This window comes from Charadrius vociferus, unplaced genomic scaffold (genome assembly GCF_000708025.1).
Source record: "Charadrius vociferus isolate BGI_N301 unplaced genomic scaffold, ASM70802v2 scaffold255, whole genome shotgun sequence".
Taxonomy (NCBI): domain Eukaryota; kingdom Metazoa; phylum Chordata; class Aves; order Charadriiformes; family Charadriidae; genus Charadrius; species Charadrius vociferus.
Genome location: NW_009648785.1, coordinates 1485488 through 1509460, shown reverse-complemented (window position 1 = coordinate 1509460; position 23973 = coordinate 1485488). Strand labels below are relative to the sequence as shown.

Here is a 23973-nt window from a genome sequence, read left to right as displayed (position 1 = left end):
CAGAAAACAAAGTGACATATGAAGTCACAGAGGAAGCCGACGGCAGTGTCCCACCTCCAGGGGTGATGCCGTAAACACTACCTCTTCCTATGTCTCATATTTGGATGTAAGAGCCATAACTTTTTTTTTCTGATTTATCGGTAAAACTGCAGCCAATAATCAATTTCATTTTTTTCCTCTGAAATCTTGCATGCCCACAAACAGAGCAACAGCTTATTAACAACAAAATCACCTATATCTTCTTTCAGTAACATTTATTCTGGCATCTTCAATTATCTTAAATATCTTACTCTTTTGCCACTGATGAAAATACAGTACCAAGTATGCTGAGATGGAAGGGACACAACCGTCCTCAGCCAAACTCGTAACACTGACCGTTCCAAAGCTTCCCTTTGGTGAATGAGGACCGAACACAACCGGCCCACTGATGCCAAAGGAAATGACAAGGATGTACAAAAATAAGAACCGGACACTATCGCCACTGTAACCAAAGAGAAAAAGGGAAAAAACAAACACAGTACATTTCCAGTGGAATTCTTTGAATAAAATGGGGGGAGAGGGGAAGGGCAATCCCTGACCAGAGTAATCTGTCCAGGTATTCAGTGTACGTGCAACATATCTTACCGGGGTTTCCCTAAAAAATGTCATATTCTGACACCGAAAAAGGGGATGCAGAGAGACAGCACATCATTACTCTGAAACTCTTGTTTTCACAGAACGCAGGGACCATGTAAGAAGCTGTCTGAATATCCCTCACCATGCTTAAATAGGGCTTATATAGACATTAGGAAGGGGGGGGAGAAGGGGAGAGGAAGGGGGGGCGGGCAGCTTTTCTTCCTTGCAACAAGCCCGGTAACCAAGCCAGAATAATTCCATACAGCAGACCACAGCTAAATATTGATTCCGATGTCATTGCAAAAAGAAAAGATGAGAGAACAGCAGCCTGAAAATAATGATGTAAAAATCTATGAAATAATGGTGGAGACAAATAGACCTACAGCAATTATACACAGAGCAGTTCAAAAGCTCTGCTGGATTAGGAAAAACAGCAGATGATTCAGTACTTCCTGTGAAAACGGTCCTCCTCACTTGGTATCTGCGCAGCCCTTCTGCCTGGAACTAAGCTGGCATGACAGGCACAAATTCAGGCAAGGAAAAACCTGCTAATTAGAGGAGCCACTCCAGTTTATTTCCAGGTGTCATCACTTAACCAGCTTTTTGCATCTAGATATCCTAGTTAGCAAGCCGTTGTGCTACAGTGCTAAAAAGAATTTGATAACAACAAATGAGACAGACAGGTTCTGGCCCCGTGCAGCAGGATCTATCATTCAAATGTTTTATATATTAATGAATCCCGATATTCCTCTAAATCATATTGCACTTTTTGGACAGCAATATCTGTGACAATATCTGTTTACCAGCATTAGCATTCATTGTTTGAGGGCACCTCTAACATGGTAGGGGCTGAAAGACTTACTCCTCCTTTTTTCCTGGCATTTGCATTTCACAGAAACAGAGGTTTCTTAATGCAACTTCTGCACCTGCTGTGAAACATAACTCCTATTACTTTAAAACCAATTATACACTTGATTGCTGCATAATCTACAAGAATAAAAGTTAGTTCCTTCTGAAGAAGAGTTGACGTTGGAAAAGGTCTATTGACTATGAATGTAGGAGAAACCCATTGTCACCATTTCGTGGGGCTGCAGGAAGCACAAGGGCATACAAAACTTCCATCAACTATAATCCTCTTCTAGTATGTTTTTGGTACTTTAAAGAAACAGTGGAAACAGTAAAAGACTGACTAGCCAGGAGAACCTCAAAAAAAAAAAATGTTTCTCTTTGCTGAAGAATAAATACTATGATCCACGACAGAGGTTTATTTGAATTATAACTGCTGCCTCTAAAGTCGTGCAGAAATGCTTCCCTTAGCATCTGATGTGTCACCATCATCATTAGTATCTGTCAGGGCTGTTACAGATTCTGATTAAAAAAAAAAAAAAGAGGAAAAGAGCAGCACAGCAGAACTTCTGCTTTTGAAATTGGAGTTTAACAACTCCTGTGAACTGTACTTCAGTGCTGTCACCGCAGGCAAATATTCACTGCACATTGTTTGAGCAGTCCTACTGCTTGCTCCTTCCTTTTGACAACGGGGCCCACGTATAGACCTGCAAATATTTTGAACCTGGATGTGCTCATTTTGGGATAACTTAGATCAAAGCACCCTGAAAACTTCAGGTTCTTTGGATTCCTGGAGCACTTCAGCTACAGACACGCACTAGACAGTGTCTCACTCCTGAAGCACTCCCTGACTTCAGCCGTGCCGCCAAGTCAACCAGCAAAGGAAACTTCTTCACACTGTACTTTTTTTTTTCTTTTCTTTTTTTTTTTTTTTTTTTGATAAATAGAGGGGTCCAAGCCTGTCAGCCCCACAGGTTTTATGAAAACTCAGGTCAGGGTCATAGTAACTATTAATCTTTGCATAGGTATTATTGGGGGAAATGTACCACGGAAATCTCACGTGAGCCCTCCGCACCCGGGCAGAACCTCACTCTAAAAGATGTAACGTGATGAAACTGGTAAAATATCCCATTAAGATCAATTAACAGAAACTTTTTTTGCGGCAGAATTTAAACTCCCAAAGCGGGTAGCTGTTGAGTCATAAATGGCAAGATCAGAAAAAGAGAGGAAATCTAAGGAGTGAAGATTTTTACAAAGATAAGCATACACAGAACAAGGCAAAGGTACAGCCTAACACTTTTGTTCAGTCCTATCATGCCACCAACATCCTTATATTGCTAGAAAGTATCACACGAACTGAGGATGATACAGCCTGTTCATTGAAAACCACCAACACCGTGCTGAAGGCCAGTGGGCTGATGTCATCAAAAACGAAGGGAGATTTTGGGCTATTGGGTGCACCACTGAAAGGATGGATTTTTTTCATAGACATTTTTGCATAGTCATTCACACCCATAAAAAGTGAATATATCACGCTGTTATTCCAATTTAATAGTGTTTTTCACTCATTCTACAAAGGCATAAATGATGGCTCGTGTCATAGGACAAATGAGAGGAATGAGCCCTTTAGTGACAACCACATTTAGGAAATCTGTTCCCTCTTATGCTGAAGTTAGTGGCTCCCTTTCTATTGACTCAGGATCTCAAACTGGTAAGGGCCCAATTCTTCCAACAGCTTTGGAAGACTTAATTTGTTAAGACTTTGGCTGTGATCTGAGAAAGGCTGAAGCATTTTTCCCAGGTGCCAGAAGTGAGGGCTTTTTTGCATTCTGATCTTCTGACATAGCTTTTCTCAGATTCAATATCTGCCATTATTTATACGGCTCTGTTGGCATGTGTGGCGTTCTGCAGGCAAGTAAGAAGTCAAGAACCGTGCTCTGTGGAATTCATCATCTAAAAATTGGCATATAATTTAATGACTAAGGACAAAAGAAAACAAGATAAATAGAAAATTGCTCCTGGGAAAGTTCCACTTTTTATTTTTAATCACAAAGAATGCAGATCATTCAGGCTGCTTCTCTTTCAGATTTGTTTCTTTTTTGAATGATTAGACATGGAAGAGAGAAAGAGGTCAGACACTGCAACCAAAAGTTCCCCTTAGGAAGGATGAAATAGAAACTACAAAGGGAATAAAAAATTTCAGAACCAAACCCTCTTACTCTCCTGCCCAGCTTCTCCTTTGTGTTACTGAAGAAGAACAAACTGGGAGACTTCAAGGGGAAAGCTTTTTATTTCCTGAAAATCGGGGTATCTTCAAGGCGATGCAAAACCCACCCGCCCTTTGCTCCCACCTTTCCTGGGAGAAGCAGCATGAAGTTGCGTGGCAGGCTGTGCACGGAGGGGGCCGCTGTGAGCATCACCGGAGCTGGCACACGCTCACGTACCTTAATGCACTTGTAGGACCACCCTCCAATACTCTAACAAGTGTTTGGCCCTGGAACCACCCAGACCCAGGGGAGCTGACACATAGTTCCCCTCACGTTACTCCTTTCCACCCCACTTGTCATTTTCCCCTCCTTCTCCTGCAACACAACCCAGGCTACATTTAGCAAACACATTCACACTAACAAGTTTAAACAGGCTTAAATTTTTCTCTGCCTTTGCACTCAACGTTGTCCCCACAGAAGATGTGAATTTCACTGGCATTTTTATTCTGAGTAACTCAAGTAGTCCTGAAATACAGAACAGTGAGCATTGCGTATTTTCTCTATCTCATTTAGGCTTGTAGATTTTTTTTTTAACAAAATTTTCTCTTTTCTCTGGCAATTCTCTGCTGACCATTAGCTATAAATAGAGTATATTGATGCATGTAAAAGCCTGCTTATTTTATAAACTACAGCTATAATTTTATTTTAAGGTAAATGACTGGCAAGGAAAAGAGCACAAAGGCACATATGTTACAGGTAGGCAAGATAACGCTTAAACTACCTATGAGGTTCTCCTCACCTACCCTGATTCCAAATGCAAGAACAGGGAATCACAGGCCAACAGGTTTACATATTTGGAAGCAAAAAAAAAAAAAAAAGAAAAAAAAAAGAAACATACAGAACAAATCCACTGTTGCAAGATATTTCCAAAATTCACATGAAATTCAATAGTAACATAAATATTTGAAGTTACTTTAAAAAAGTCTGCCATGCATCCCACAGAAGGAACATGTACAAAACTTGATGTCTTAGGGAATTCTTACGGAATTAAGCTTTCACTACACATTTCTTCATAAAAATTGGTGGAAAGCGGTATTTCAGCATTAAAGGAGAAAGCTGGGAGTAAAGAAGACTTTTCTTCTCCTGGACTGTATATGCTGCCCTGTTGTATATCTAATTTGTCCATTTGATATGAATATTTTTCCTTTCTGTATAGTTGTGTTACTTCAATAGAGAAGGCAATGGAGGAAGTAAATTGGTTGTCTTGACTTCGGTATGAAAAAAGTTAAATCTTCTTTCCAAGGTGGAAGTTAAGTACAACCATTCAGCTTGGTAAAAGTAACATGAATGTGAACCAATAACATACTGTGACTCAAGGTCCTGAAGGTGCACAAGTTCACAGCAAAACTATATTAACGAAAGGAAGATTCACTTGTGAAATGGAGAAAACCACTAATGCAACTCAAAATTAGCTTTCAATTAGCAGATGTAGCTTTCACTATACATTGTGAAGCTCAGTTTGTTAGACTTAAAATAGAAAGAGCCAGCGAACAGTGAATAAAAAATGGCTGGTCTGTTTTTGCTTTCTTTGCCACATCCTAAAGGTATTCTCTAGTTTTGAATATAATGTCTTATCAACTGATTGTACATGATCATCAGTTGGCCAGAAGCCTGGTGATGAGATTGCATTGGTCTTCACCGAGGAATATAAAAAAAAGAGTCTGGTCGTGATCAGACCCCGGTCTCTATGAACTGGTACAAACTGCTCAGCAGTGATCTGTTGGGCAGCAGACTAAGGAATTTGAAATGGCACGTTAGAGGATGAAAATGGAGCATGTACATGTGTACAATGAAAAAACCGAGCTTCTCAGAAGTAGTTTTGCATAGAGGTAAAGGCTGCTGCATCTCCACTCCTATCAGATTTGAGGTCGATGACTCTCTCAAACTTGATTTTCCTGATGGAGCGGAGGACAGACTTTCCTGTTCCTGTATCTGTTATATTTCCCCCAACCTGATTTGCAGACTGGCAATTATAATGTCTCCTATTGCTGTTTTTTAAATCACAAAATATGAAAACAATCTAGTTAAGGACACAGAAAAAAATCCCCAAGAGACGACTGGGGACAGGAGACATATGCCAGATTTTCTCAGATAATGAGCTTTTAAAGCTCATTTATTGGTATAAAAATTCCATATCAAAAAAAGAAGTTGCCACTTCTTCTTTTCTTGTTACAGTAGAAAGAGAGTTTTTGGAATATGCAAAACCTTAATATTGGATCTGCACCAGGAAACGAAGCCAGGGGATCTGGCCAGGAAATACGTGCTCTGAAAAATGAGCAAATCCAAGATGGCAGTGGCCGAGGGACAAAACACTGGAGATTTCAGGATTGTTGCAGTATAAAAGGCTCTGTGAAACACAATGAATCCCTGTCAAGTGTTTCTTTTAAGAGTCAGCTCTGAAAACTTTCCAGAATACAATTCTACTTTTGTCTATTTTGCAAACAACTACAGGGCAAATTCAGGGCAACTCTGTTCTAGAGAGATGCATCCTCCAAACAGGGCTGCTAATACTAAAATATCCCTAGTGCCAAGTTTGCAAGTCTGAAGATGCCCTTGTGAAGCAACGATATGCTAACTAAATCATACTGTCTATTATGTTTATAATCTGTTCTTTGTCCAACATTGGGAGAAGCAGGTGCATCCTCTCAAAGAGCTTCCATAAAGTGTTCTTTCTCTGTATTTTTAGACACAATTACTTTGCAGTAAATGTATATATTGGGGAATTTTATAAATAAATTACATGATAAAACAATCACCACAAAGATGTTAGAAGCTACTGCACAGGTTTCAAGAAACTAGTCAATAAAGAATTATCCTTTCTTTACTTCTGAACAATAGCAGCATGGTCTCTAAATTCATTTGCACACTTGTTCTTTCTCTTACCAGCTGTTGCCCTTTTGGACCCCAACCAGCATACTGAAGCTTCGCGTTGCTGACCTCAGGGGGATACAAATTCTGGGGATCCCTGCAAAAAGAGAAAAATAAGATTTCAGCTTCAGAAATGTCCTTCAGAAATGTCCTTATTTAAGCTGGCACACCCCTGCTTTGGAAATCCATCGTGACCTCATAAGGTATCTTTCAGCTGGAATCATCTAACATTTAGTGCCAGATATCAGTAGATATTTTACCATAAAGTAAGCACTGTACCACTAGCAAGCACTGTAAGAACAAGTATTTAACTGACAGTTTCTGTTTCTTATTAATATGAAGTTAAAACATTAGTTCCACTGCTGACTTGCCTAAGCCTAAGCCTTAGTCAAGGGACGGCGCACAAAGCAATTGTATTTATCAACACTGATGATGTCCACAAAGTATAAACAATAATTATACTTTTTAATCATATTGCCACAAGAAAAATATAATTTCATTCTCTTCATCTCATGGCTTTTCTGCCTAATAATTTCCTTTGAACATGATGGCAGAAAAGTTTAGCAACTGTATAACAATTAATATGCAGGCTTCGAAGGGAAAAATCTCCCATTAATACCAAATATCTCATTTTTTTAGAAAATAAAATCAAAATGCTTTTCTTGTTCTTTCATCCATTACCTTCATCTTGTAGCAGAACATCAGTGAGACATAGCAAATGCAACATAGAAAAAGGTGGCTTTTTTGGTAAATGTCAGAGCAGCATAATGTCATTTTATCACAGCACAGACAGCATTGCCTTGACCATATTTATACTCAGCACAAATAATTATACTACATATTTTGAAGTCACAATGCTACGACTCTGTGTATAGTAATATTCTACAAACAAGAACACCAATAAAGTCTGTGTTCAGTATGCCTCATTAGCAGATCTCTAACTGCTTTAAAAAGTAAGGGCATAATCATCACTGGTCAACAGATGGGAATAACAAGGTAATTTGAGGCCAACACCACCCAAAAACAGAGAAAAGAGTCGAAGCCTGAGTAGCCTTTAAGCAAAAAGCCTTCTCTTCTTGTACAGAGTTTATTTCTTCATAAAAGGCAATGTTTTCCAGACCATATTTTCAAAACAGAACAAAACTGAATGCAATAATTAGACACTAACAGAATTCTCTTTATTGCCTGTTTTGTGACCTGGTGCTGTACCACAGTTGTGTTCCAGCTCTGCCCTTTCAGGCACGATCTCCCTTGACTGCATATTCCTACTTCACTGGGGCTGTTGTAGTAAGTCCAAAGACAGCAGGAAGAGGAATATTTAAAAATTGATTTTGTGCAGTCTTTCCGATGTGAAAAAAAAAAACGTAGCTTTTCCTGTGAACTTCTGCTCAAAGGCCAGCTAGAATCAGGGCAGACCCTAGATGAGGACACCGATGCCTACAGTTTCCCACTTCCGTAATTCCTGCAGTTGGAACAGCAACTTCTGCTCTCCTGCTAGAAGGTGTGTATCAGCGATTATAATCTGCAACCCATAAAGTCTGCAAGGCCCCTGGGAAGAGGTCCATGGAGCCGATTAAGCATTAAAGTGCTCAAGAAGACAGGTTTGTCGCAGACGGGATCCATTAGGAATGAGGAGGGGCAAGAGTGGTTTGTCGAGGCACTGACCCTTCATATCTGAGCGCAGTGCAGGGTGTTCAGAGAGCTTCCGGCTCTACAGGCAAAGTGTCATCGACAGCCGCTGCTGGTGGAGTGAAATTATATCTTTCCTTCTGTTTTTTTTTAACTGGAAGGTGTCTTTGTGGGTAGCCTAAAGTTATTTCTGTAAGGTATGGATTAGAGAACAGATAACTGTCATACTGAACTACTAATAGCAGCCACAAAATTCCATTCCCATAAGAAGGATAGCCATGCAACTTCTGGATCTTTGCAAGCTTGTATGCATTAGGTACTTAAGTTTCAAGTCAGCTATTCTCTTAAGACCCGATCTCTTTGATTAGCTATCTTGATTATCTCAACATAGAGTAACCTCTGAGTGCAGGAAGAAGAGAGAAAAATAGTGAATCAAATCAAAACCTCTTACAAGAGGAAAAAAAAAAGTACTGAAATGAATTATCTAGTTCTTCGGGTTTTTTACTCATGTGAGAAGAGGAGCAAGATATAATAAATAGAGGGGGAAATATCATCCCCAAACAAACAGACTATACAATTGTAAGCATTCAAACCTGTAAGGCTTCAGACAACACAGGTGGAGCTAAGGGACAGACATACCAATTATGGCCAGTAATTCAGACCACAGTTGTGCTCACTGCAACATCTTTTAGAAGAAGAAAACTCTACTGCAAAGAGAAATGCTGCATAAACCAGCTCTGGTAGCTGATAAGGCAGAAGGAAAAGCCCTCCATTTGGTGTATCATCAGCAAAGAGCTCTTCTGCAGACTAGAAAGCAATGTCATCTTCCCCTTCTCTGATATGGCTGAGGAAAAATAGAGTTGCATCTCCTGAGTTCCATCTGAAGTTGTTCAGAATGGCTGGGAAATTCCTTTTGTAGCAAAATCTTGTTTGCTTGTCTTGAAACCTTTTGATAAATATGCGGATAGAAAGGCTGACTGATAGAATTGCATATTGCCTGGAGGCACCTGATTTACAAACCTAGTTACCATAGACTGCTTCTATATTCAGCACGTAACAGCATGCCCGTCCAAGTTGTGATGTAGACCACTGGAGGTAGGGGGTAGCCAGGCATCCATCCTCACATTCTGAGTTATTCTTTTCTACCATGGGCTATGAAAGCAGTCGAAGACCCTAGTTTCCTCCCACAAACACTCCTGAGGGATGGACATTTTCTTCTTGGTAGATTTTGGCTTCTTCCTCCTCTCTTTTGAGGAGAATCCTCTACGTTAAAGTAGCAAAATTCATCCCCTCACTTGCAGGAAACTTCAGTGTCACATCCAAGGAGACTGAGAAGACATCCCTCCTCGCCAAGCCTGATCTAGCAGGCTTCAGAGAAACTATAGGACTGAGCTGGAGATGGGCTGTAGAGCAGCGGCCAGGGGCAGCGGCCAGGGGAGACTGGGCTATCGGCAAGCCTGAAGGCATCATGAAAATGAAGTTCACCTACTTGTGAACCCTACCATGAAAGACCAAATTCCCACACGCTTATTCAGGCTGTCTTGGGTGTATGGTCTGTGGTGGAATACACGTGGACACCCTGTCCCTGGCAGTGCCAAGCAACCCCATTACAAACCCATTATATCACCTATAGAGGGAGGAGGAGGAATGTACACACATCATTTCCAGGTGGGACGACCACAATCCTCTCAAGGAAAGGTCTTTGTGATCCTCAAACTGAAAAACATGTTTAGAGAGGAGCTATAAAACACATTTCAGATTATCTCATACTACTCTGGACCTTTAGTTCTCCTTGGTAAAAAATACTCAAAGGGAGTCAGACCAAATGCGCACCAATATCCCAGGAGCGCTTGTCCATTTTCCAGGTGCTGCATAGATGGGATCTTATGCTGGTCAACTCCTTCTGGAAGGTATCTTATTGCTGATAAGCTATAGTCCTCCACAGCTACACCATTACTTCTCCTCCAAAATGGCCTGCTTAAAATTCTGTATTTTCTTCTTGAATCAATCGATATTATGGGTCATCTCAGCCTTTTCAAAGAGCCAGTGCTCCTCACAGACCCTCATAATTCGGCCTTGGCTGGATTCGAACCTTCCCCTTGTGAGCTTATTTGTACAGGATGCTGGCTTGGAAATAGGCTATTCTGAAAGCAGCCATATATCTCCTGTTACTGCTTTGCAAGAAAAACTAGCTTCACCTCATCCTCACACTGTTTTCACTCTTTTCACCGTTTTCACCTTACAGAAAAGAACTTAAATCTTCATTTCCAGCCAAAGAAATGGCAAGACCTTATTAAACAGTTGTTGTTATTCCTTTCATCCCTTAAAATGACTGATTTTAAAGCCTGGGAAAGAAAGGAATAATAATGTGGTTTTAGGCCAGACAGAAGATGGAGCAGGTGCTGTATAAACTCTTCCATGTTAACGCGACATTGTCTGGAGCCGAGGTTGTTAAATTGCTCCAGACACGGGCATGATTTCAGCACAATGTTCACAAAACATTATGGAAGTAGTAAATTGGGAAATTTGCTCATTTAGATGAAGATTTCTGCCAAAAAAGTCTCCCCTCAGAATTTCTGAATAAGGAAAATTCTTGAGTGCAATTAGTGTGCTGTCTGCCAACACATTTTTGCTTGTAATTTAGCTCAGCAGATATATGTAGAATAAAACAAACGAATCAAGCATGTCAGGTTGCCTGGTTTTCACCTTAAAAAAATACCGTGATTACTGAAGAACTAGTTTTAAAGAGATTGTGTTGGTTTTCCTGAAATTTTTACATTTGCGTGTTCCCTCTTCTGACATTTTCTCCTATTCCAAAGACGACCGATTTCCCGCAGAGACTTCATGGCACCAAGTCTCCCCCTGAGCGCAAACATGACAAACTGTTCTATATTAAGTTCTTCAAAAGCAACTTAAAAAACAATAGAAATTTTCCACTGTAATTGAGGGAGAGGCTCATTTTACTTCAAGAATATTTCAAGAAGAATATTTTACAATGCCAGACTGGAAAAGTCTGAAAATGAAAAAGCAGTCAAAGCCTGGGGTATGGTATAGGCTGTTCTTCTAGGGTCTGTTTTAATAACTTTTAATTTTAATTTTAAATACAGAACAATAGGATCTGTATGGAAATTCTTTGCACATGCTGCCAATGTGAGCAAAAATGCAACAATTTGCACCAAAGACTGCTCTGACGTGTCTATCCTCTAAATAAATACACAAAACTATGTATAAGAGCTGAAGTGAGTTCTTAAGAAAAACTTTGAACCCCCTTGCTTAACTATGCTATAACTTTGGAAAACATAGAAATTGTATAAAGATTTCAGTAGTACAAGCAAAGAGGTTGAAGGAATAAAGACAATTTAAAAAAAAAAGGGTAGGGAAGGCAGAAATATCCCCTCTTGTTTTTTGCATCAAGCCGGCACTGGATATTTTGAAAGACAACAGCCCTAAGGATAACATCTCACAGTACTTTAAGCCTTTTTTGTGGTTAACTATAAAAAACTATCTATCTATCTAAACTATCTGTCTCAGCACTAGAACTTGGTATCTTCATGTCTACTTCTAATAGCATAAAACAAGACAGCAGCTTAGACAGATTTCATCTTCCTTAGGAAGAAGGAAACAAAAAAGAGATATAAACCACAATGTAGAGAATAAATCTGGAAGGGCTATAAAGAACTGGAAACTTCATAGTATTTAAGAGGTTTTGATGCATGATGAGAAAAAAAGTGCACTTGAGAAAATTTGCAAAAAGAAATAAAAGCATGGAAAACATATGTGCTCATAAATGTACAAAGAACCACAGATAAGGACTTGGAGAAAGAGGGAAAGATTTCCAAGAAGAAGGAATGCCATTTCTTGAGAAGCAAAAATGCGTTCTTAAACAATTAAATGACTTGTTTACTTCAGTATTCACCAAGGGGAAGAGAAGACAGGTGCCATTAAGAAAATTGCTTCCCAGGAGATACACAGCCCTGCAGAGACTCGCAGTGAGATAGAATAAAATATAATACAAATGGGAATCAAAGACTTGCCAGAACAGATAATCAAGAAATCAGAGTGTCAGAAGATGCAACTAAAAGAATCTTCCTGGAATTCTAATAAAAGTGCTTAAATAGATGGGGAAGGCTCTTCCATTCAGCTAGGCTCGTCTGCTATTAAATATGCAATGCACATATGCACGCATACACATATTTTCCTTACAGCACTTTTCAGTGAACAAAAGTAGGAGGAGGCAAGGAAAGCAATTTGAAATTATTAACTTCAACTACAGATACGCATCAGATCATTCAGCTGTTCTATAAACAACTGAGATCACCAACCATTTTGTCCAAGATGAATGAATTCTACGGATTTGGAGCATAAAAGACAAAAAGCAAGGGAATCTGAAATATTTGTTCCTAATTTGGCAATCCAGTCAGATTCAAGCCACCAATATGAGCTCAGAGGTCTTTTTGATTCTAGTCTGCCTGTGACTGTAAAGCATCCGTCAAAGCAGTATTTGGTACTGGGCCTGCAAAATCTTGCACTCTACTAATACCACTTTAAAATCAATCACTTGTCAGAAAAGGAGCCACCAACTTCCATTGGGAATTATGGAAAACGATGGCACAGCCTTGCCTCTCCGGGGAGGGTCTACAAAAACTGATTTAAAAATGCATCAGAGACTGGTACATGGCTGGGAGTCAACAGGGATGCAGGCTGGAGGACTGCAAGCCGTTGATCAAAATCTCCAGGTTTCCCTGAGTAAGCAAACAGTGGAAATGGCCCTTAGATACTGGTAGCATTATTTTGAAAATGATGACATTATCACGTTTCTCATGTGACCCCTCTAAATCATAGATGACAGAGTGAATCTTTACTGCATTTTTTAAAAGAACTTTTGTTCCTGGAGTCATATTTTGTCCCCTAAAGAGACAATGAGAGGTGATAGCACTCAGGTGATAAACACAACCACTTAAAAGTAATTTTCTCTTACTCTATAGAGGTTTCTCAGCTAGCTCTGATCTCAGAGCTACTCAAGGCATGAGGTAAGGCACTGGATTTATCAGGATTTCAAGCCTATTTATCTACCACAGAGGTGTGGAATAAAGAAAATCTAAATATTTGAATGCTGTCAAGAAGGCTATCCAGTATCACAGCTATCCAAAATACTGGCAAAAAAACACAGGGAAACAACCTAGTTAGTGAGCACTGAGATGTTTAAGAATGGACTGGGAAGATCTCAACAATAATGAGCCCAGGATGAAAGTACATGGCTCTTCAGAGCGATTCTGCCAGTCTCCAGAAAAGGATATTTGTGATGAAACCTTAACATTTTCCATCCAGCTGACCTTGTCTGACTTCCAAACCCTAATAAAAATATAGCACCATGATGTGATTCCTGCAGAGAGCAATAAGGGGTTATTAGTAGATAAAATGAGATGCAGCTGTGATGTCCTCACTACCAGAGCCAGCAGAAAGGCCTTGTTACAATATGACTTCACTGGACGCTAGCTCACACTTTTAATTGCGGCACGAGATTGATTTTTGGGCTTGTGCTCTAAACTAACCTCACAGCTTGTGTTACCGGGTTTCAGACAAAACCAGAAAGACTCAGTATTCTCTGTATCTTTTTGAAAAATAAAAGTATTTGAGCAAATCTTATTTCTTCTCATGTCAACAGGATAAGGAGATCTTGGAAGTTTGTGCGTATGTTCCCAGGAATACTGAAACATAATACTCTTCTAAACAGCCTCTCCCCACATAGGTCATGTCCTCCTCAGTTAAAATAAACAAGGCATACACGTAGTGGAGCCATTCTTTCTATTTCTTATCAACAGTGGTATGATCACTTTTAAGTGACACCACAATTAACCTGATTTCAGATACAGTTTAAAAGTGGGTTGTAAAATAATCTCCTTATTTAAAGGAATAAAATACCCCTGTAATCCTACAGTGCTGTCCCATAACAGAGCTGTATAAACCCCAAGCACACACACAAAAGGAAATGCTCGCATTTGAAATGGGGTGTAACTTTTGCCTTCACAAGTCTATATATGGAAGGTCCTTTCATTCCCCTATCTCCTTCTCATGTGTGACATGGGAAAGCAAACTTTTCTATTTCTGTCTTATCTCCTCAGATTTGTAGTGGAGCATTCAAGAAATGGAGGGTTAGGGTATGGGGCGAAGAGACATCAGGGCTGGTGTACAGTCTGGGATTATACCATCTTTGCCATAAAGAGACTTTCTCAGTGGTTACTGCACCAAGGAAAGCCCTGGCTATAGCATAATTTCTCCACCCAAGGGTCCTTTCTTGCACTTCCTAAATTTCTCCATTCCCTTCTTCTCCGTATGTTCTGAGCTCCCAAAGTGGGCAGGATCCCTATATTGGGATAACAAGAGATTGTCAGCCTATTAACTTTGGTTACTGCCTACCTGTGAAGTAGTCACAGAACCAGGTAGCAAGGAAGAAAGGGAGCCCTGGGACACTGCTGAGGCCCACAAGTGCTATAGCACAGACAGCTATATATTCCACAGAGGTGGGGCACAGATCACTGTATAGTCCTCAGTGACTGGGCACAGGTCCCTATATAGCCCTCACTATACAGTCTGACCATTAAACTCCATGACAGTGAGGAAATGCCTGTGATCTTCCGGGTTTGGTCCTCAAAACTGGCTTTTTTCAGGTGACTACAAAAAAATGAGTGTGTGTTTTGTAACATACAGTGCACATTCGTTGTGCTGTGTAATCAAACAAAAACACACCGAGAGTTTAAGGAGGCTGAAAGAGTTTATCACCCAACCACAACAATACCTTGTGTCCAGTTCTGGGCTCCCTAGCTCAAGAAGGACAGGGAACTGATGGAGAGGGTTCAGCAAAGGGCTGCAAAGATGATTAGGGGACTGGAGCTTTTTTTCTTACGAGAAAAGGCTGAGGGACTTGGGGCTTTTTAGTCTGGAGAAGACTGAGGGGAAATCTCATCAATGCTTACAAATATTTAAAGGGAGGGTGCCAGGGGACCAGTCTTTTTTCAGTGGAGCCCAGTGATAGAACAAGAGGTAATGGGCATAAACTTGAACATAGGAAATTCCATCTAAACATGAGGAGGAACTTCTTTACTTGGAAGGTGGCAGAGCACTGGCACAGGCTGCCCAGAGAGGTGGTGAAGTCTCTGAATCTGGAGACATTCCAAACCCGCCTGGACGCCGTCCTGTGCAACTGCTGTAGGTGACCCTGCTCTGGCAGGAGGGTTGGACTAGATGATCTCCAGAGGTCCCTTCCAACCCTGACCATTCTGTGATTCTGTAACAAATAACCAAGGTCCAGGCTGCAGGGTGGCTCCACAGCCCAGCAGCAGTGAAGCAAAAATGGTCACCTGTGGAAATGCATGTTTCTTACTCCTATTTTAGTGGACAACCCCCACCCCCTCCGAACCTTGAACATTAGGACAAAAAAACAAACAAAAAATTCCAATCCCCACTATGAAAATCCACCTACAGAACAATTTTATTTCTGGGAAGGTGATGCCTGGAAACAGTAGTTGTATGGACTGTGGTTAGTTGCCAATTCAGTGCTAAGCACCATCATTTTATACATTCTCTTTCATCTCCCTTTATTCCCCTTTTCTGTCAAAACTCTATGTACTAACTCAACTTTGCTGAGTATGAATATGGAGGCAAATCCATGCCAAAGTGTCAAGTTTTGGCTGTGGTCTGGGTTGGGATGTGCATGTACCCTGCGGCAGTGTCTATGGTTTGGAGGCCGACCACAGCCTGGGGACTAGAGGAGGTTCATTCACACTGAGACAGGCAAACGTTGCCAAATCCAGATGAGCTTCTCACCAGTGAAGCACCTTTTATTCAGGAATAGAATTTAATGGAGCCCTGCTTCCATTTCAGGGGGTGCTGTCTCAGACAAACACTATGGGAGAGTTTGAGAGTTTGCTTCAAACTGATCAGGATGGGGAAGTAAGGAGATTGGTTGCTGGGCTTTTCTCTGCTAAACTGCTAACATCTGTATCTAACTAATAATTACCCAAGATCTTTTTTTTTTTTTTCTTCATTCTCAGCAGTCATTACTCTAATTCTTAAGATCAAATCCTCCCATCAGGGGACTATTCATTATTATTATTGCTATACATGGTTTCTAAGGTGTCCACCCACATCACAACTGACTTTGGAAAAGAGAAGCATATGGTAAGAATGGCTTTGCCTACACAGGAAAGGAACATTTCACATTAAAAATGCTATGCAGTGACCAATATGGGCGAGCAAATGGCAAATCCCCTGAGGAAATGATATGGTGTTGAGTTGCTGAAGTGGATTTCCTCCCACTGGCACAGCCGAGGGTCCTGCCCGAGCTGCCTTCCGAGGCTGAGCTGCTTTCAACCTGCCACTGCTTGGAAGCGAGTGATGCTCAAATAACGGCTTTGCTTAATAAAATGCTGGCTCTTTCTTTTTAAAGAAGTGCAAAACGTACTCACAAGCAATAAGGCGGTATGTGATTTAACCACTGTTTCAGTGATTTACCGAGTGTTTAATCCAGGTGATTATAAAAAGCAAGAAACCCAACAGCTCCATCAGGGATTGAGCCAAATGCCAGTAAAATCAACTGAAAGATTCCTATCCACTTTGGAGGATTTAAGGTCAGGCTCCATAATCAAGCTACCAAGTTCAACTATTCCAAGGGACAGACTTCTGTTGTCAAAATACAACTGAAAAAGCATATCACATCCACGAGGATGTTCTTATTTATAGTCTGGCATAAAAGCCACCACACTATGCAGCAGAAGTGTCTTAATTAACTATATAAATTATTTTAAAAAGACCATAAAAATTATGGAATGATAATTGATAAAGTGGGAGGAGAGAGAAGTAGCAATGGCAGATTCTTCATGAACTGCAGAATACATTTTTCTACTTATTTAACAAATTTCACACTGTTATTTGGTTTTACATGCCTTTTTATAAGGGTTTATTTCAACCTCTATGTATCATTGTTGGGGAAAAATATTCAGCTCCTCTAAGTAAAATTTAATTAGCTGAAAACAGACTCTATTAATTACAATACTTTTTCCTCTTAAAATAAAATGTGGGCTCTAGTACAAGTTTATAAATGTTAAAGAGTGAAATTGTGCAGCACTTTCTGCAGTAATTATCACATATCACCTCTGTCGAGTAAGCACTATTTCTCTCCTTGCTTTGCAGATGGGGACACTGAGGCACGGAAAGTTTCTTCTATGGAGAAGAGGCATAACAGGCCAGAACAAAATAAAATAGAACAGTCTTGGGCAAAAGGACACATGTCTGAAGCAGAGCCGATTCCCTGAAGCTTTTTAAACCGTGATTTTAAATAACGAAACACATTTACCTTTTACTGTGAACATGGAAATGGGAGCACGCACAAGGAAAACCCTGTTGTCTTTCAAAATATTAAACAATAGGGCATGTACAAAGCTGATTAAGTTTTCTTTAATTAACTTTAACCCCTTTTCTGCCAGTAGCTTGTATAAAAGAAGGAGACAGGAACATTAGTGAGCGCTCTGCAGAGAGGTCTACAAACATCACTTTGAAAATTTACTCAGTGAAGCACAGGCTCTGTTCCTCCTCATGTTATCACTTCTGTGGATCTCCAATGCATATTTTGCAGTCACTCCACTCGTGGGACTTCTCTTGAAGTTACTGGGAGTTCAGTGTGGGGGATGCACGCGGTGTTTTACAAATGCTTGGCAGTGTAGGTCAGAAGAGCCGAACTCAGCTCCGTGATTGTTCCTGCGATCTTACCATGTTCCTCTGACTATACCATATATATTTGGGAAGAAATATGGATTTTGCATGGGAGCAACTGCATGCAATTCCTTCCTTCCTTCCCATACACAAAATAAATGAGGAGTGGGAATAACTGCTTATTTTCTGATCCCTATAAGCTTATTTGGAAGCTCCCATTGACATGCCCCAGCTGGGTGTGCTAACACCGTGCTGAGAGCTCATCCGAGGGGGTCAGCACTAATCCCTGCCTCTTAGCTGTGCTCAGAGGGACACGGCCATGCAGAACTGGATGACCACTAGGAGGTCTGAGGAAATGTCTGTTTTATGCTGGGCTTTATTTTGGGGGAATGCAAACACAACACAGAACTGTAAAAAAGTGTAACACTTCTGCTGGCTGCAGCAAAAAGTTAAAGACAGAGATACAAAGATGATTAGGGGACTGGAGCATCTTTCTTACGAGAAAAGGCTGAGGGACTTGGGGCTTTTTAGTCTGGAGAAGACTGAGGGGAAATCTCATCAATGCTTACAAATATTTAAAGAGAGGGTGCCAGGGGACCAGTCTTTTTTCAGTGGAGCCCAGTGATAGAACAAGAGGTAACGGGCACAAACTTGAACATAGGAAATTCCATCTAAACATGAGGAGGAACTTCTTTACTTGGAAGGTGGCAGAGCACTGGCACAGGCTGCCCAGAGAAGTGGGGGAGTCTCCCACTCTGGAGACATTCCAAACCCGCCTGGACGCCGTCCTGTGCAACTGCTGTAGGTGACCCTGCCCTGGCAGGAGGGTTGGACTAGATGATCTCCAGAGGTCCCTTCCAACCCTGACCATTCTGTGATTCTGTGTACCCCCTTGGATATCAATCCAAAACTAGCTCTTGCTTAGGACCTGCAGTGCCAGATCAAACCAGTGATCCCACAGCACATGCTGGTGTGAACTGACCTTAACACTGGTGAGGGAAATCCTGCAACAAGATTAGGGGAACACTCCAGTCAGTCAGGGCCTGAACATGAAAACCCTGAACAAACTAAGCTTTTTTCTTTATTTTAGTGAAGGATGTGAATGACTAGAATCATCCATATTGGACTTAGTAGGAACAACACTATTAAAACCCACAAAAGAAAAAAAGAATTTTCAGTGGCTGGATTTCATAAGTAGGTTGTCGCCTACATTGCATTGCATTGCTAAACTTTTATTTTCCGAAGTCAAGAGAAATAATATTAGTAGATAACTGTATGGTATTTGTGTTCCACTTTTCCCCAGCACCTTGCACGAGAGCTCCCTTTTCCACACCCAGACCTGCAGATGCTATCGCAGTATCTATAAATTACAACCAGCTGGCAATTACAATGCAGCAAGTGCAACTGTGAGGTTAGGAGAGGAGCTTAGCAAAAATATTTATAATGAAGACAGCTGTAAGCAGTTATCAGCAGATATATCTGAAAAGGAGCACCGTTCAGAGCAAAGCAGATGGGATGGTATGGAGATATTTGTGCCAGGGACCATGAGCAGCAAGTTCAGGTACTTGTTCCACTAGATGGCACCCAGCACCAGCATCTCGGTTTTGGGTGAACAGCAGGTGATGGAAAGCTGAACTGAACGTAACCTCCCTACACACCTCAGCCCAGGAAAATGAGAACTATGGATCTTAGCTGGCTCCTCCTGTGAAAACTGTAAACCATGGGCCATTGAAAACAGAAGGTATATGTGGCAAAACCAGTAGGGGTTTCTACCCTGAGTTTACCAAGAGGCTGTGAGCAGGCTGAAATAACAAAAAAAGAGAAATTAAATCTGTGCAGGGTCCCTGCAGGGATATTTATTCTTTCTTCTACTCTTGGCTTATTTTCATTTTTAAATAAGATCCTTTGAGTCTATGTCATTAGCATATATTAGACATCCTATAGAGAGTCAAATTGTGCTATTTCTCCTTATGTGGGGAGTTTACTTTCACAACAGCTCTCACAGAAAAAAGTTGCAGTCCTGCACCCTGTATAAAATACCATTTGTTAGGTTACATGCTAAGGGTGTGCCCAAATTGGCTTGTCAAACTTATGGAGAGCTTGGAATAAAATCTGGAAAACTCTGGTACAACCCCCTTTTGACTTCAGACACAGCCTGAATCTAGAGAGTCTGCAAAACACAGCAAAAATAATTAGAAATTTTCCTTTAAAAAGCAACTTATGCTGGCAGATTAATATCACATTATTTAAAAAAGTGATGCCACAGATTAGATTAATGGGCTTCCTTATTAGTTAGCCTCAGCAGGGGGGCAGCAAGGACATGAGTGGGTACAAAGCCCGAACTGTCTGGTCTTCCTGATGAGGCAGGTCATAGATGAGGATGAGTAACAGGGTAGAGAGAGCACTGCCACAGCCTGTTTCCAGGACTGAGTGTCTGTGAGCAGGAGGGATATTGCGGAGCAGAGTGATTTTGTTCACCAGCAGTCACTGCCCTGGCTGCTGATTTGGAGGTATGCCGAGACGCCACTGGTACACACCAATGGGATGTAAAGCCGGTGTCTACTTACAGAAGGGGACTAATGCATGAAAAGAATTTGTAGAAATGGCAAACAGGTTGTGGCTTGGTGCCAAAGGTGTTTGCCACTCTTGTTATCGTCAGGTGGAGTGCAAGGATGCTGCCTATGGGTTGCAAATTTTGTCATCACAAAAGGACCTGGAACATCAAACTGAACTGAACCTTGTGCTGGGTCAGTGTACTTGGTCCTGCCCTCAACAATCTTCTTCCACACGCGTCCATTACACCAATATTCCTGTGTTAAATATGAAATATGTGATGAAGAGACTTTTACCCCTTCATCCAGAGACTCTACTTTCAGTTGATGTATTTCATCACCTGTTACACCATGTTCACCCGCTACACCTGGCCTCTCTCTTCATGCACCACCCTAAAATATACACAGAACTCCAAAGGAAGGATAAATGCCCCTGTTCTAGGAAATGGTAATGCGCCATTCTTTCCACCACTCACATGCACCATAATCACCTGAAAGATCAATGCAATAGTCACTGTACGATATGGTTTGCAATGCCTCTATACAGCCTAAACCACTTTGTAAACCACACCTGTACCAACACGAAATGCAGCAATCCTTCCAGCCCTCCTCCTGCCAGTGATTGCCCGATCCATCACTGTAACGTTCTGTGGGGACACCAACGCTTGACACGCTTGCATGCCTTCTGTCACCCTCTCACTTTCCAAATCTTCCCTTTATACTGGATACTTCTCCTCTGAAACCATCCCTCCACCTCCCTGCACTGCTGCTCAGCCAAACAGGGAGAGTAAGGCGAAACACAGCTGAGTGCGCAGTATAGTTGAATCTGGGGGAAACAAGAAGCTGATTTTCACAGATGAAAAAAGATCATACAGTAGCAGAAAACTGCCTGGACCCCTCTGTTGTTAATTTTTAGTGTTACTGATGCATACCATGCATGATTCTATTTTTCCACCTTTGTTTTGTCTGGATTAGAACTGCACTGTCAGTCAAACGCTTTTGCTCTCAGCCAGGTTTACTGCAGGTACAAAGCTTATGTGCTCATGCTGTGTGTTCATCCTGTTGTTTGACACCTTTTCAGCCCTCAAGCTAATTTCAGATATGTTGCCAGAAAGATGGAGTTTTCAAAAATTAAATAAGTCCAGTAAGTTCCTGTGGGGGTGGAGGGGGTAGGGGGTGGGGAACACAGAAAAACAAAAATGAAGACCAGATTGAAGTAGGGAAGGAAAGAGACTGAAGAAGTCTGGAATGTGTCACATTGGGACATCAGAGCTTTGACATGGATGATAGTGAGCAATGTCCTAGTTCCCATGTTCCAAATGTATATGGAAACAACATAACCTCCAGCTCATGACTTTTTGTGGTCAGCCAATCACAAGGTATAAGCTGTAGGGAAGCAGGCTTCACAAGCTCCAGGGCTCACGGGTTTTAAAACATGTATGTCCCAAGTACACATTTTTTTTTTGTACAAAGAATTGTTTCTAAGTAGAAGCCAAAGAAAGTTATTTCGGGGGGGTGGTGTGGTGTGGTGTGTGGGTTTAGGTTTGTTTTTTTTTCCAGGTCGAAACTATGCATTAAACTCTAGAGAAACTAGACAGGTGAGGTGAAGTGCAGTGTGATGGAGTTGGAGCTGCAGGTTACCTGCAGCATCAGAAAGACAAAGCTGAGAAGGAGCATTTGAAAATCTGCAACTAATTAAAGCTAAAGGATCCTCTCAAGCTAATCGATGCCTACGTTAAACACTGAGCCTACTTCAGGACTTCCAGGGGATTGGTGGGACCCAAATGAAGACACATAGTGTGATGGAAGTTTATTACTTATAATGACACATAATCTTTCATGCTACGTGCTTCAGGTACAGCAATATACTTTCATTAAGCTTAGAAACGCTGTGCAAAGCCTACGTGGCATTCTTACCTCACACTCTGAAAAGATAAACTATAAACCCAAAGGCTTGTAGCTTCAGTATAATTGTGAGTGCATGTGACTAAGCAGCACCGGGGCCCTGGGAACAGACTACTGGTTTATCTGCCTTCAGATGGGATGCTAGAGACAGCATTTGTATTAAGGAAATCTGTGCAGATATACCCAAAGCTGAAGGGCGATGCTTCAGTTCTGACCACATTTAACGGACTAAACACCCCTGGATAGATCCTCTGACAGTGCTCTGGTGAGTGGCCAACCACGGCTCTCAGCCAGACACCAACACACATATATTCTAGCCAAAACCTTGAAAACTGGAATATGAAATTCCTGTAGTCTGACTCTCCAGGGAAGCCGAGTACTTCTGTTTCCAGACTATGTCATCTATTGTACAACACACAGCTCAGTGGATGCTGCAGCTGAAACCATTTGTCACGATACATGTTATTTTGCAGAATTCTTAATGGCTGAATTTTAAAATGAAGACATTGAAAAATTGCTTACCCATGAGGTATTTTGCTGAGGACATAATATGCCGTATATGAATGGTGATACACCTGCAAAATGAAATTAGGAAAAAAAAACAAACAAAAAAAGAGATTAGTAATTGTCACCTGTGTTAATACAGCTCTTTTTCTGCAAAAACAATCTAGCTTTTATGGCTAGAGAGCTCTTCTAAACACTTCAAAATCTGTAGTAGGAAAGAACAATACATTAATTCACCTAATGCTGTTGTGTGTTCTTTTCATCTTGCACTTTATTACGGTGTTTGGCAAATCGTATACATCCAGATGCTCTGTGTTGTTACCATGACTACCAGGTCTTTGATTAAACTGGGGGCACATGGTCTCTGCAAGGGCTAAATATAGAACAATCATTAATGAGGACACCTTGGTCAGCTGGAGACATTCTCCATCATTATAACTAGACACAACAGGGAGAGAATACATATTTTTTTGCTTATTTCCGCATAAATAAAAGAGGGAGTGATGCTGGGTGATCTTAGAGTGGGTTGTAAGAACCCTGTCAGCCAGCGAATCAAACCTTATTGACTTAGGGCATAAAGCTGACCTCACATTTGTTTGACCTGCTACGTTACATCTTCATATCAATTTGCACTCTTTGGGCCTTGGGGAGGAGCTGGTCAGTTTGCTTGGCAGGTCATCTCAGAAGGGAGAGTTTATTACGTATTTTCTAAGTAGTAAATAATAACACCAGAGTCAAGGTCAGCGATTCAAGAGTTGGAGGATAGTTTTGCCGCTACTGACAATGCAATCCTTAACAGGGATCTGTGGTTGCCCAAGGTGAGCAATGATGAGCAACACAAGAGTCAGGGCACTAGTGTGAAAGGTCTAATATGATTGATTTTATACACGTTTATACATGCACTCACTTTTGCAATTCTGTCCTGTTACTGTATGTTAAATATATACTAAATATATAAATGTATACTGAATAAATAAATAAGTCCCCTAACAATTATTTCATGTGACTTCTACTTAAATCTTTAAGCCACTTGCTCTCCAGTAGCTCTCATAAAGCCTCCCCTCCCACAGGACAAAGGA

The 23973-nt window shown here is 41.0% G+C and overlaps 1 protein-coding gene across 1 annotated transcript in view; it reads right to left on the bottom strand.

The window, feature by feature from the left end:
• Positions 1 to 23973, bottom strand: part of DPP6 (dipeptidyl-peptidase 6) — a 261890-nt gene that overhangs the window by 99621 nt on the left and 138296 nt on the right. Inside the window, exons 6-7 of the mRNA XM_009886773.1 lie at positions 22913 to 22965; positions 6612 to 6693 (exon numbers count right to left, since the gene is read on the bottom strand). Coding sequence (XP_009885075.1) covers positions 6612 to 6693; positions 22913 to 22965 — 135 coding nt within the window. The remainder of the gene's footprint in view (positions 1 to 6611; positions 6694 to 22912; positions 22966 to 23973) is intronic.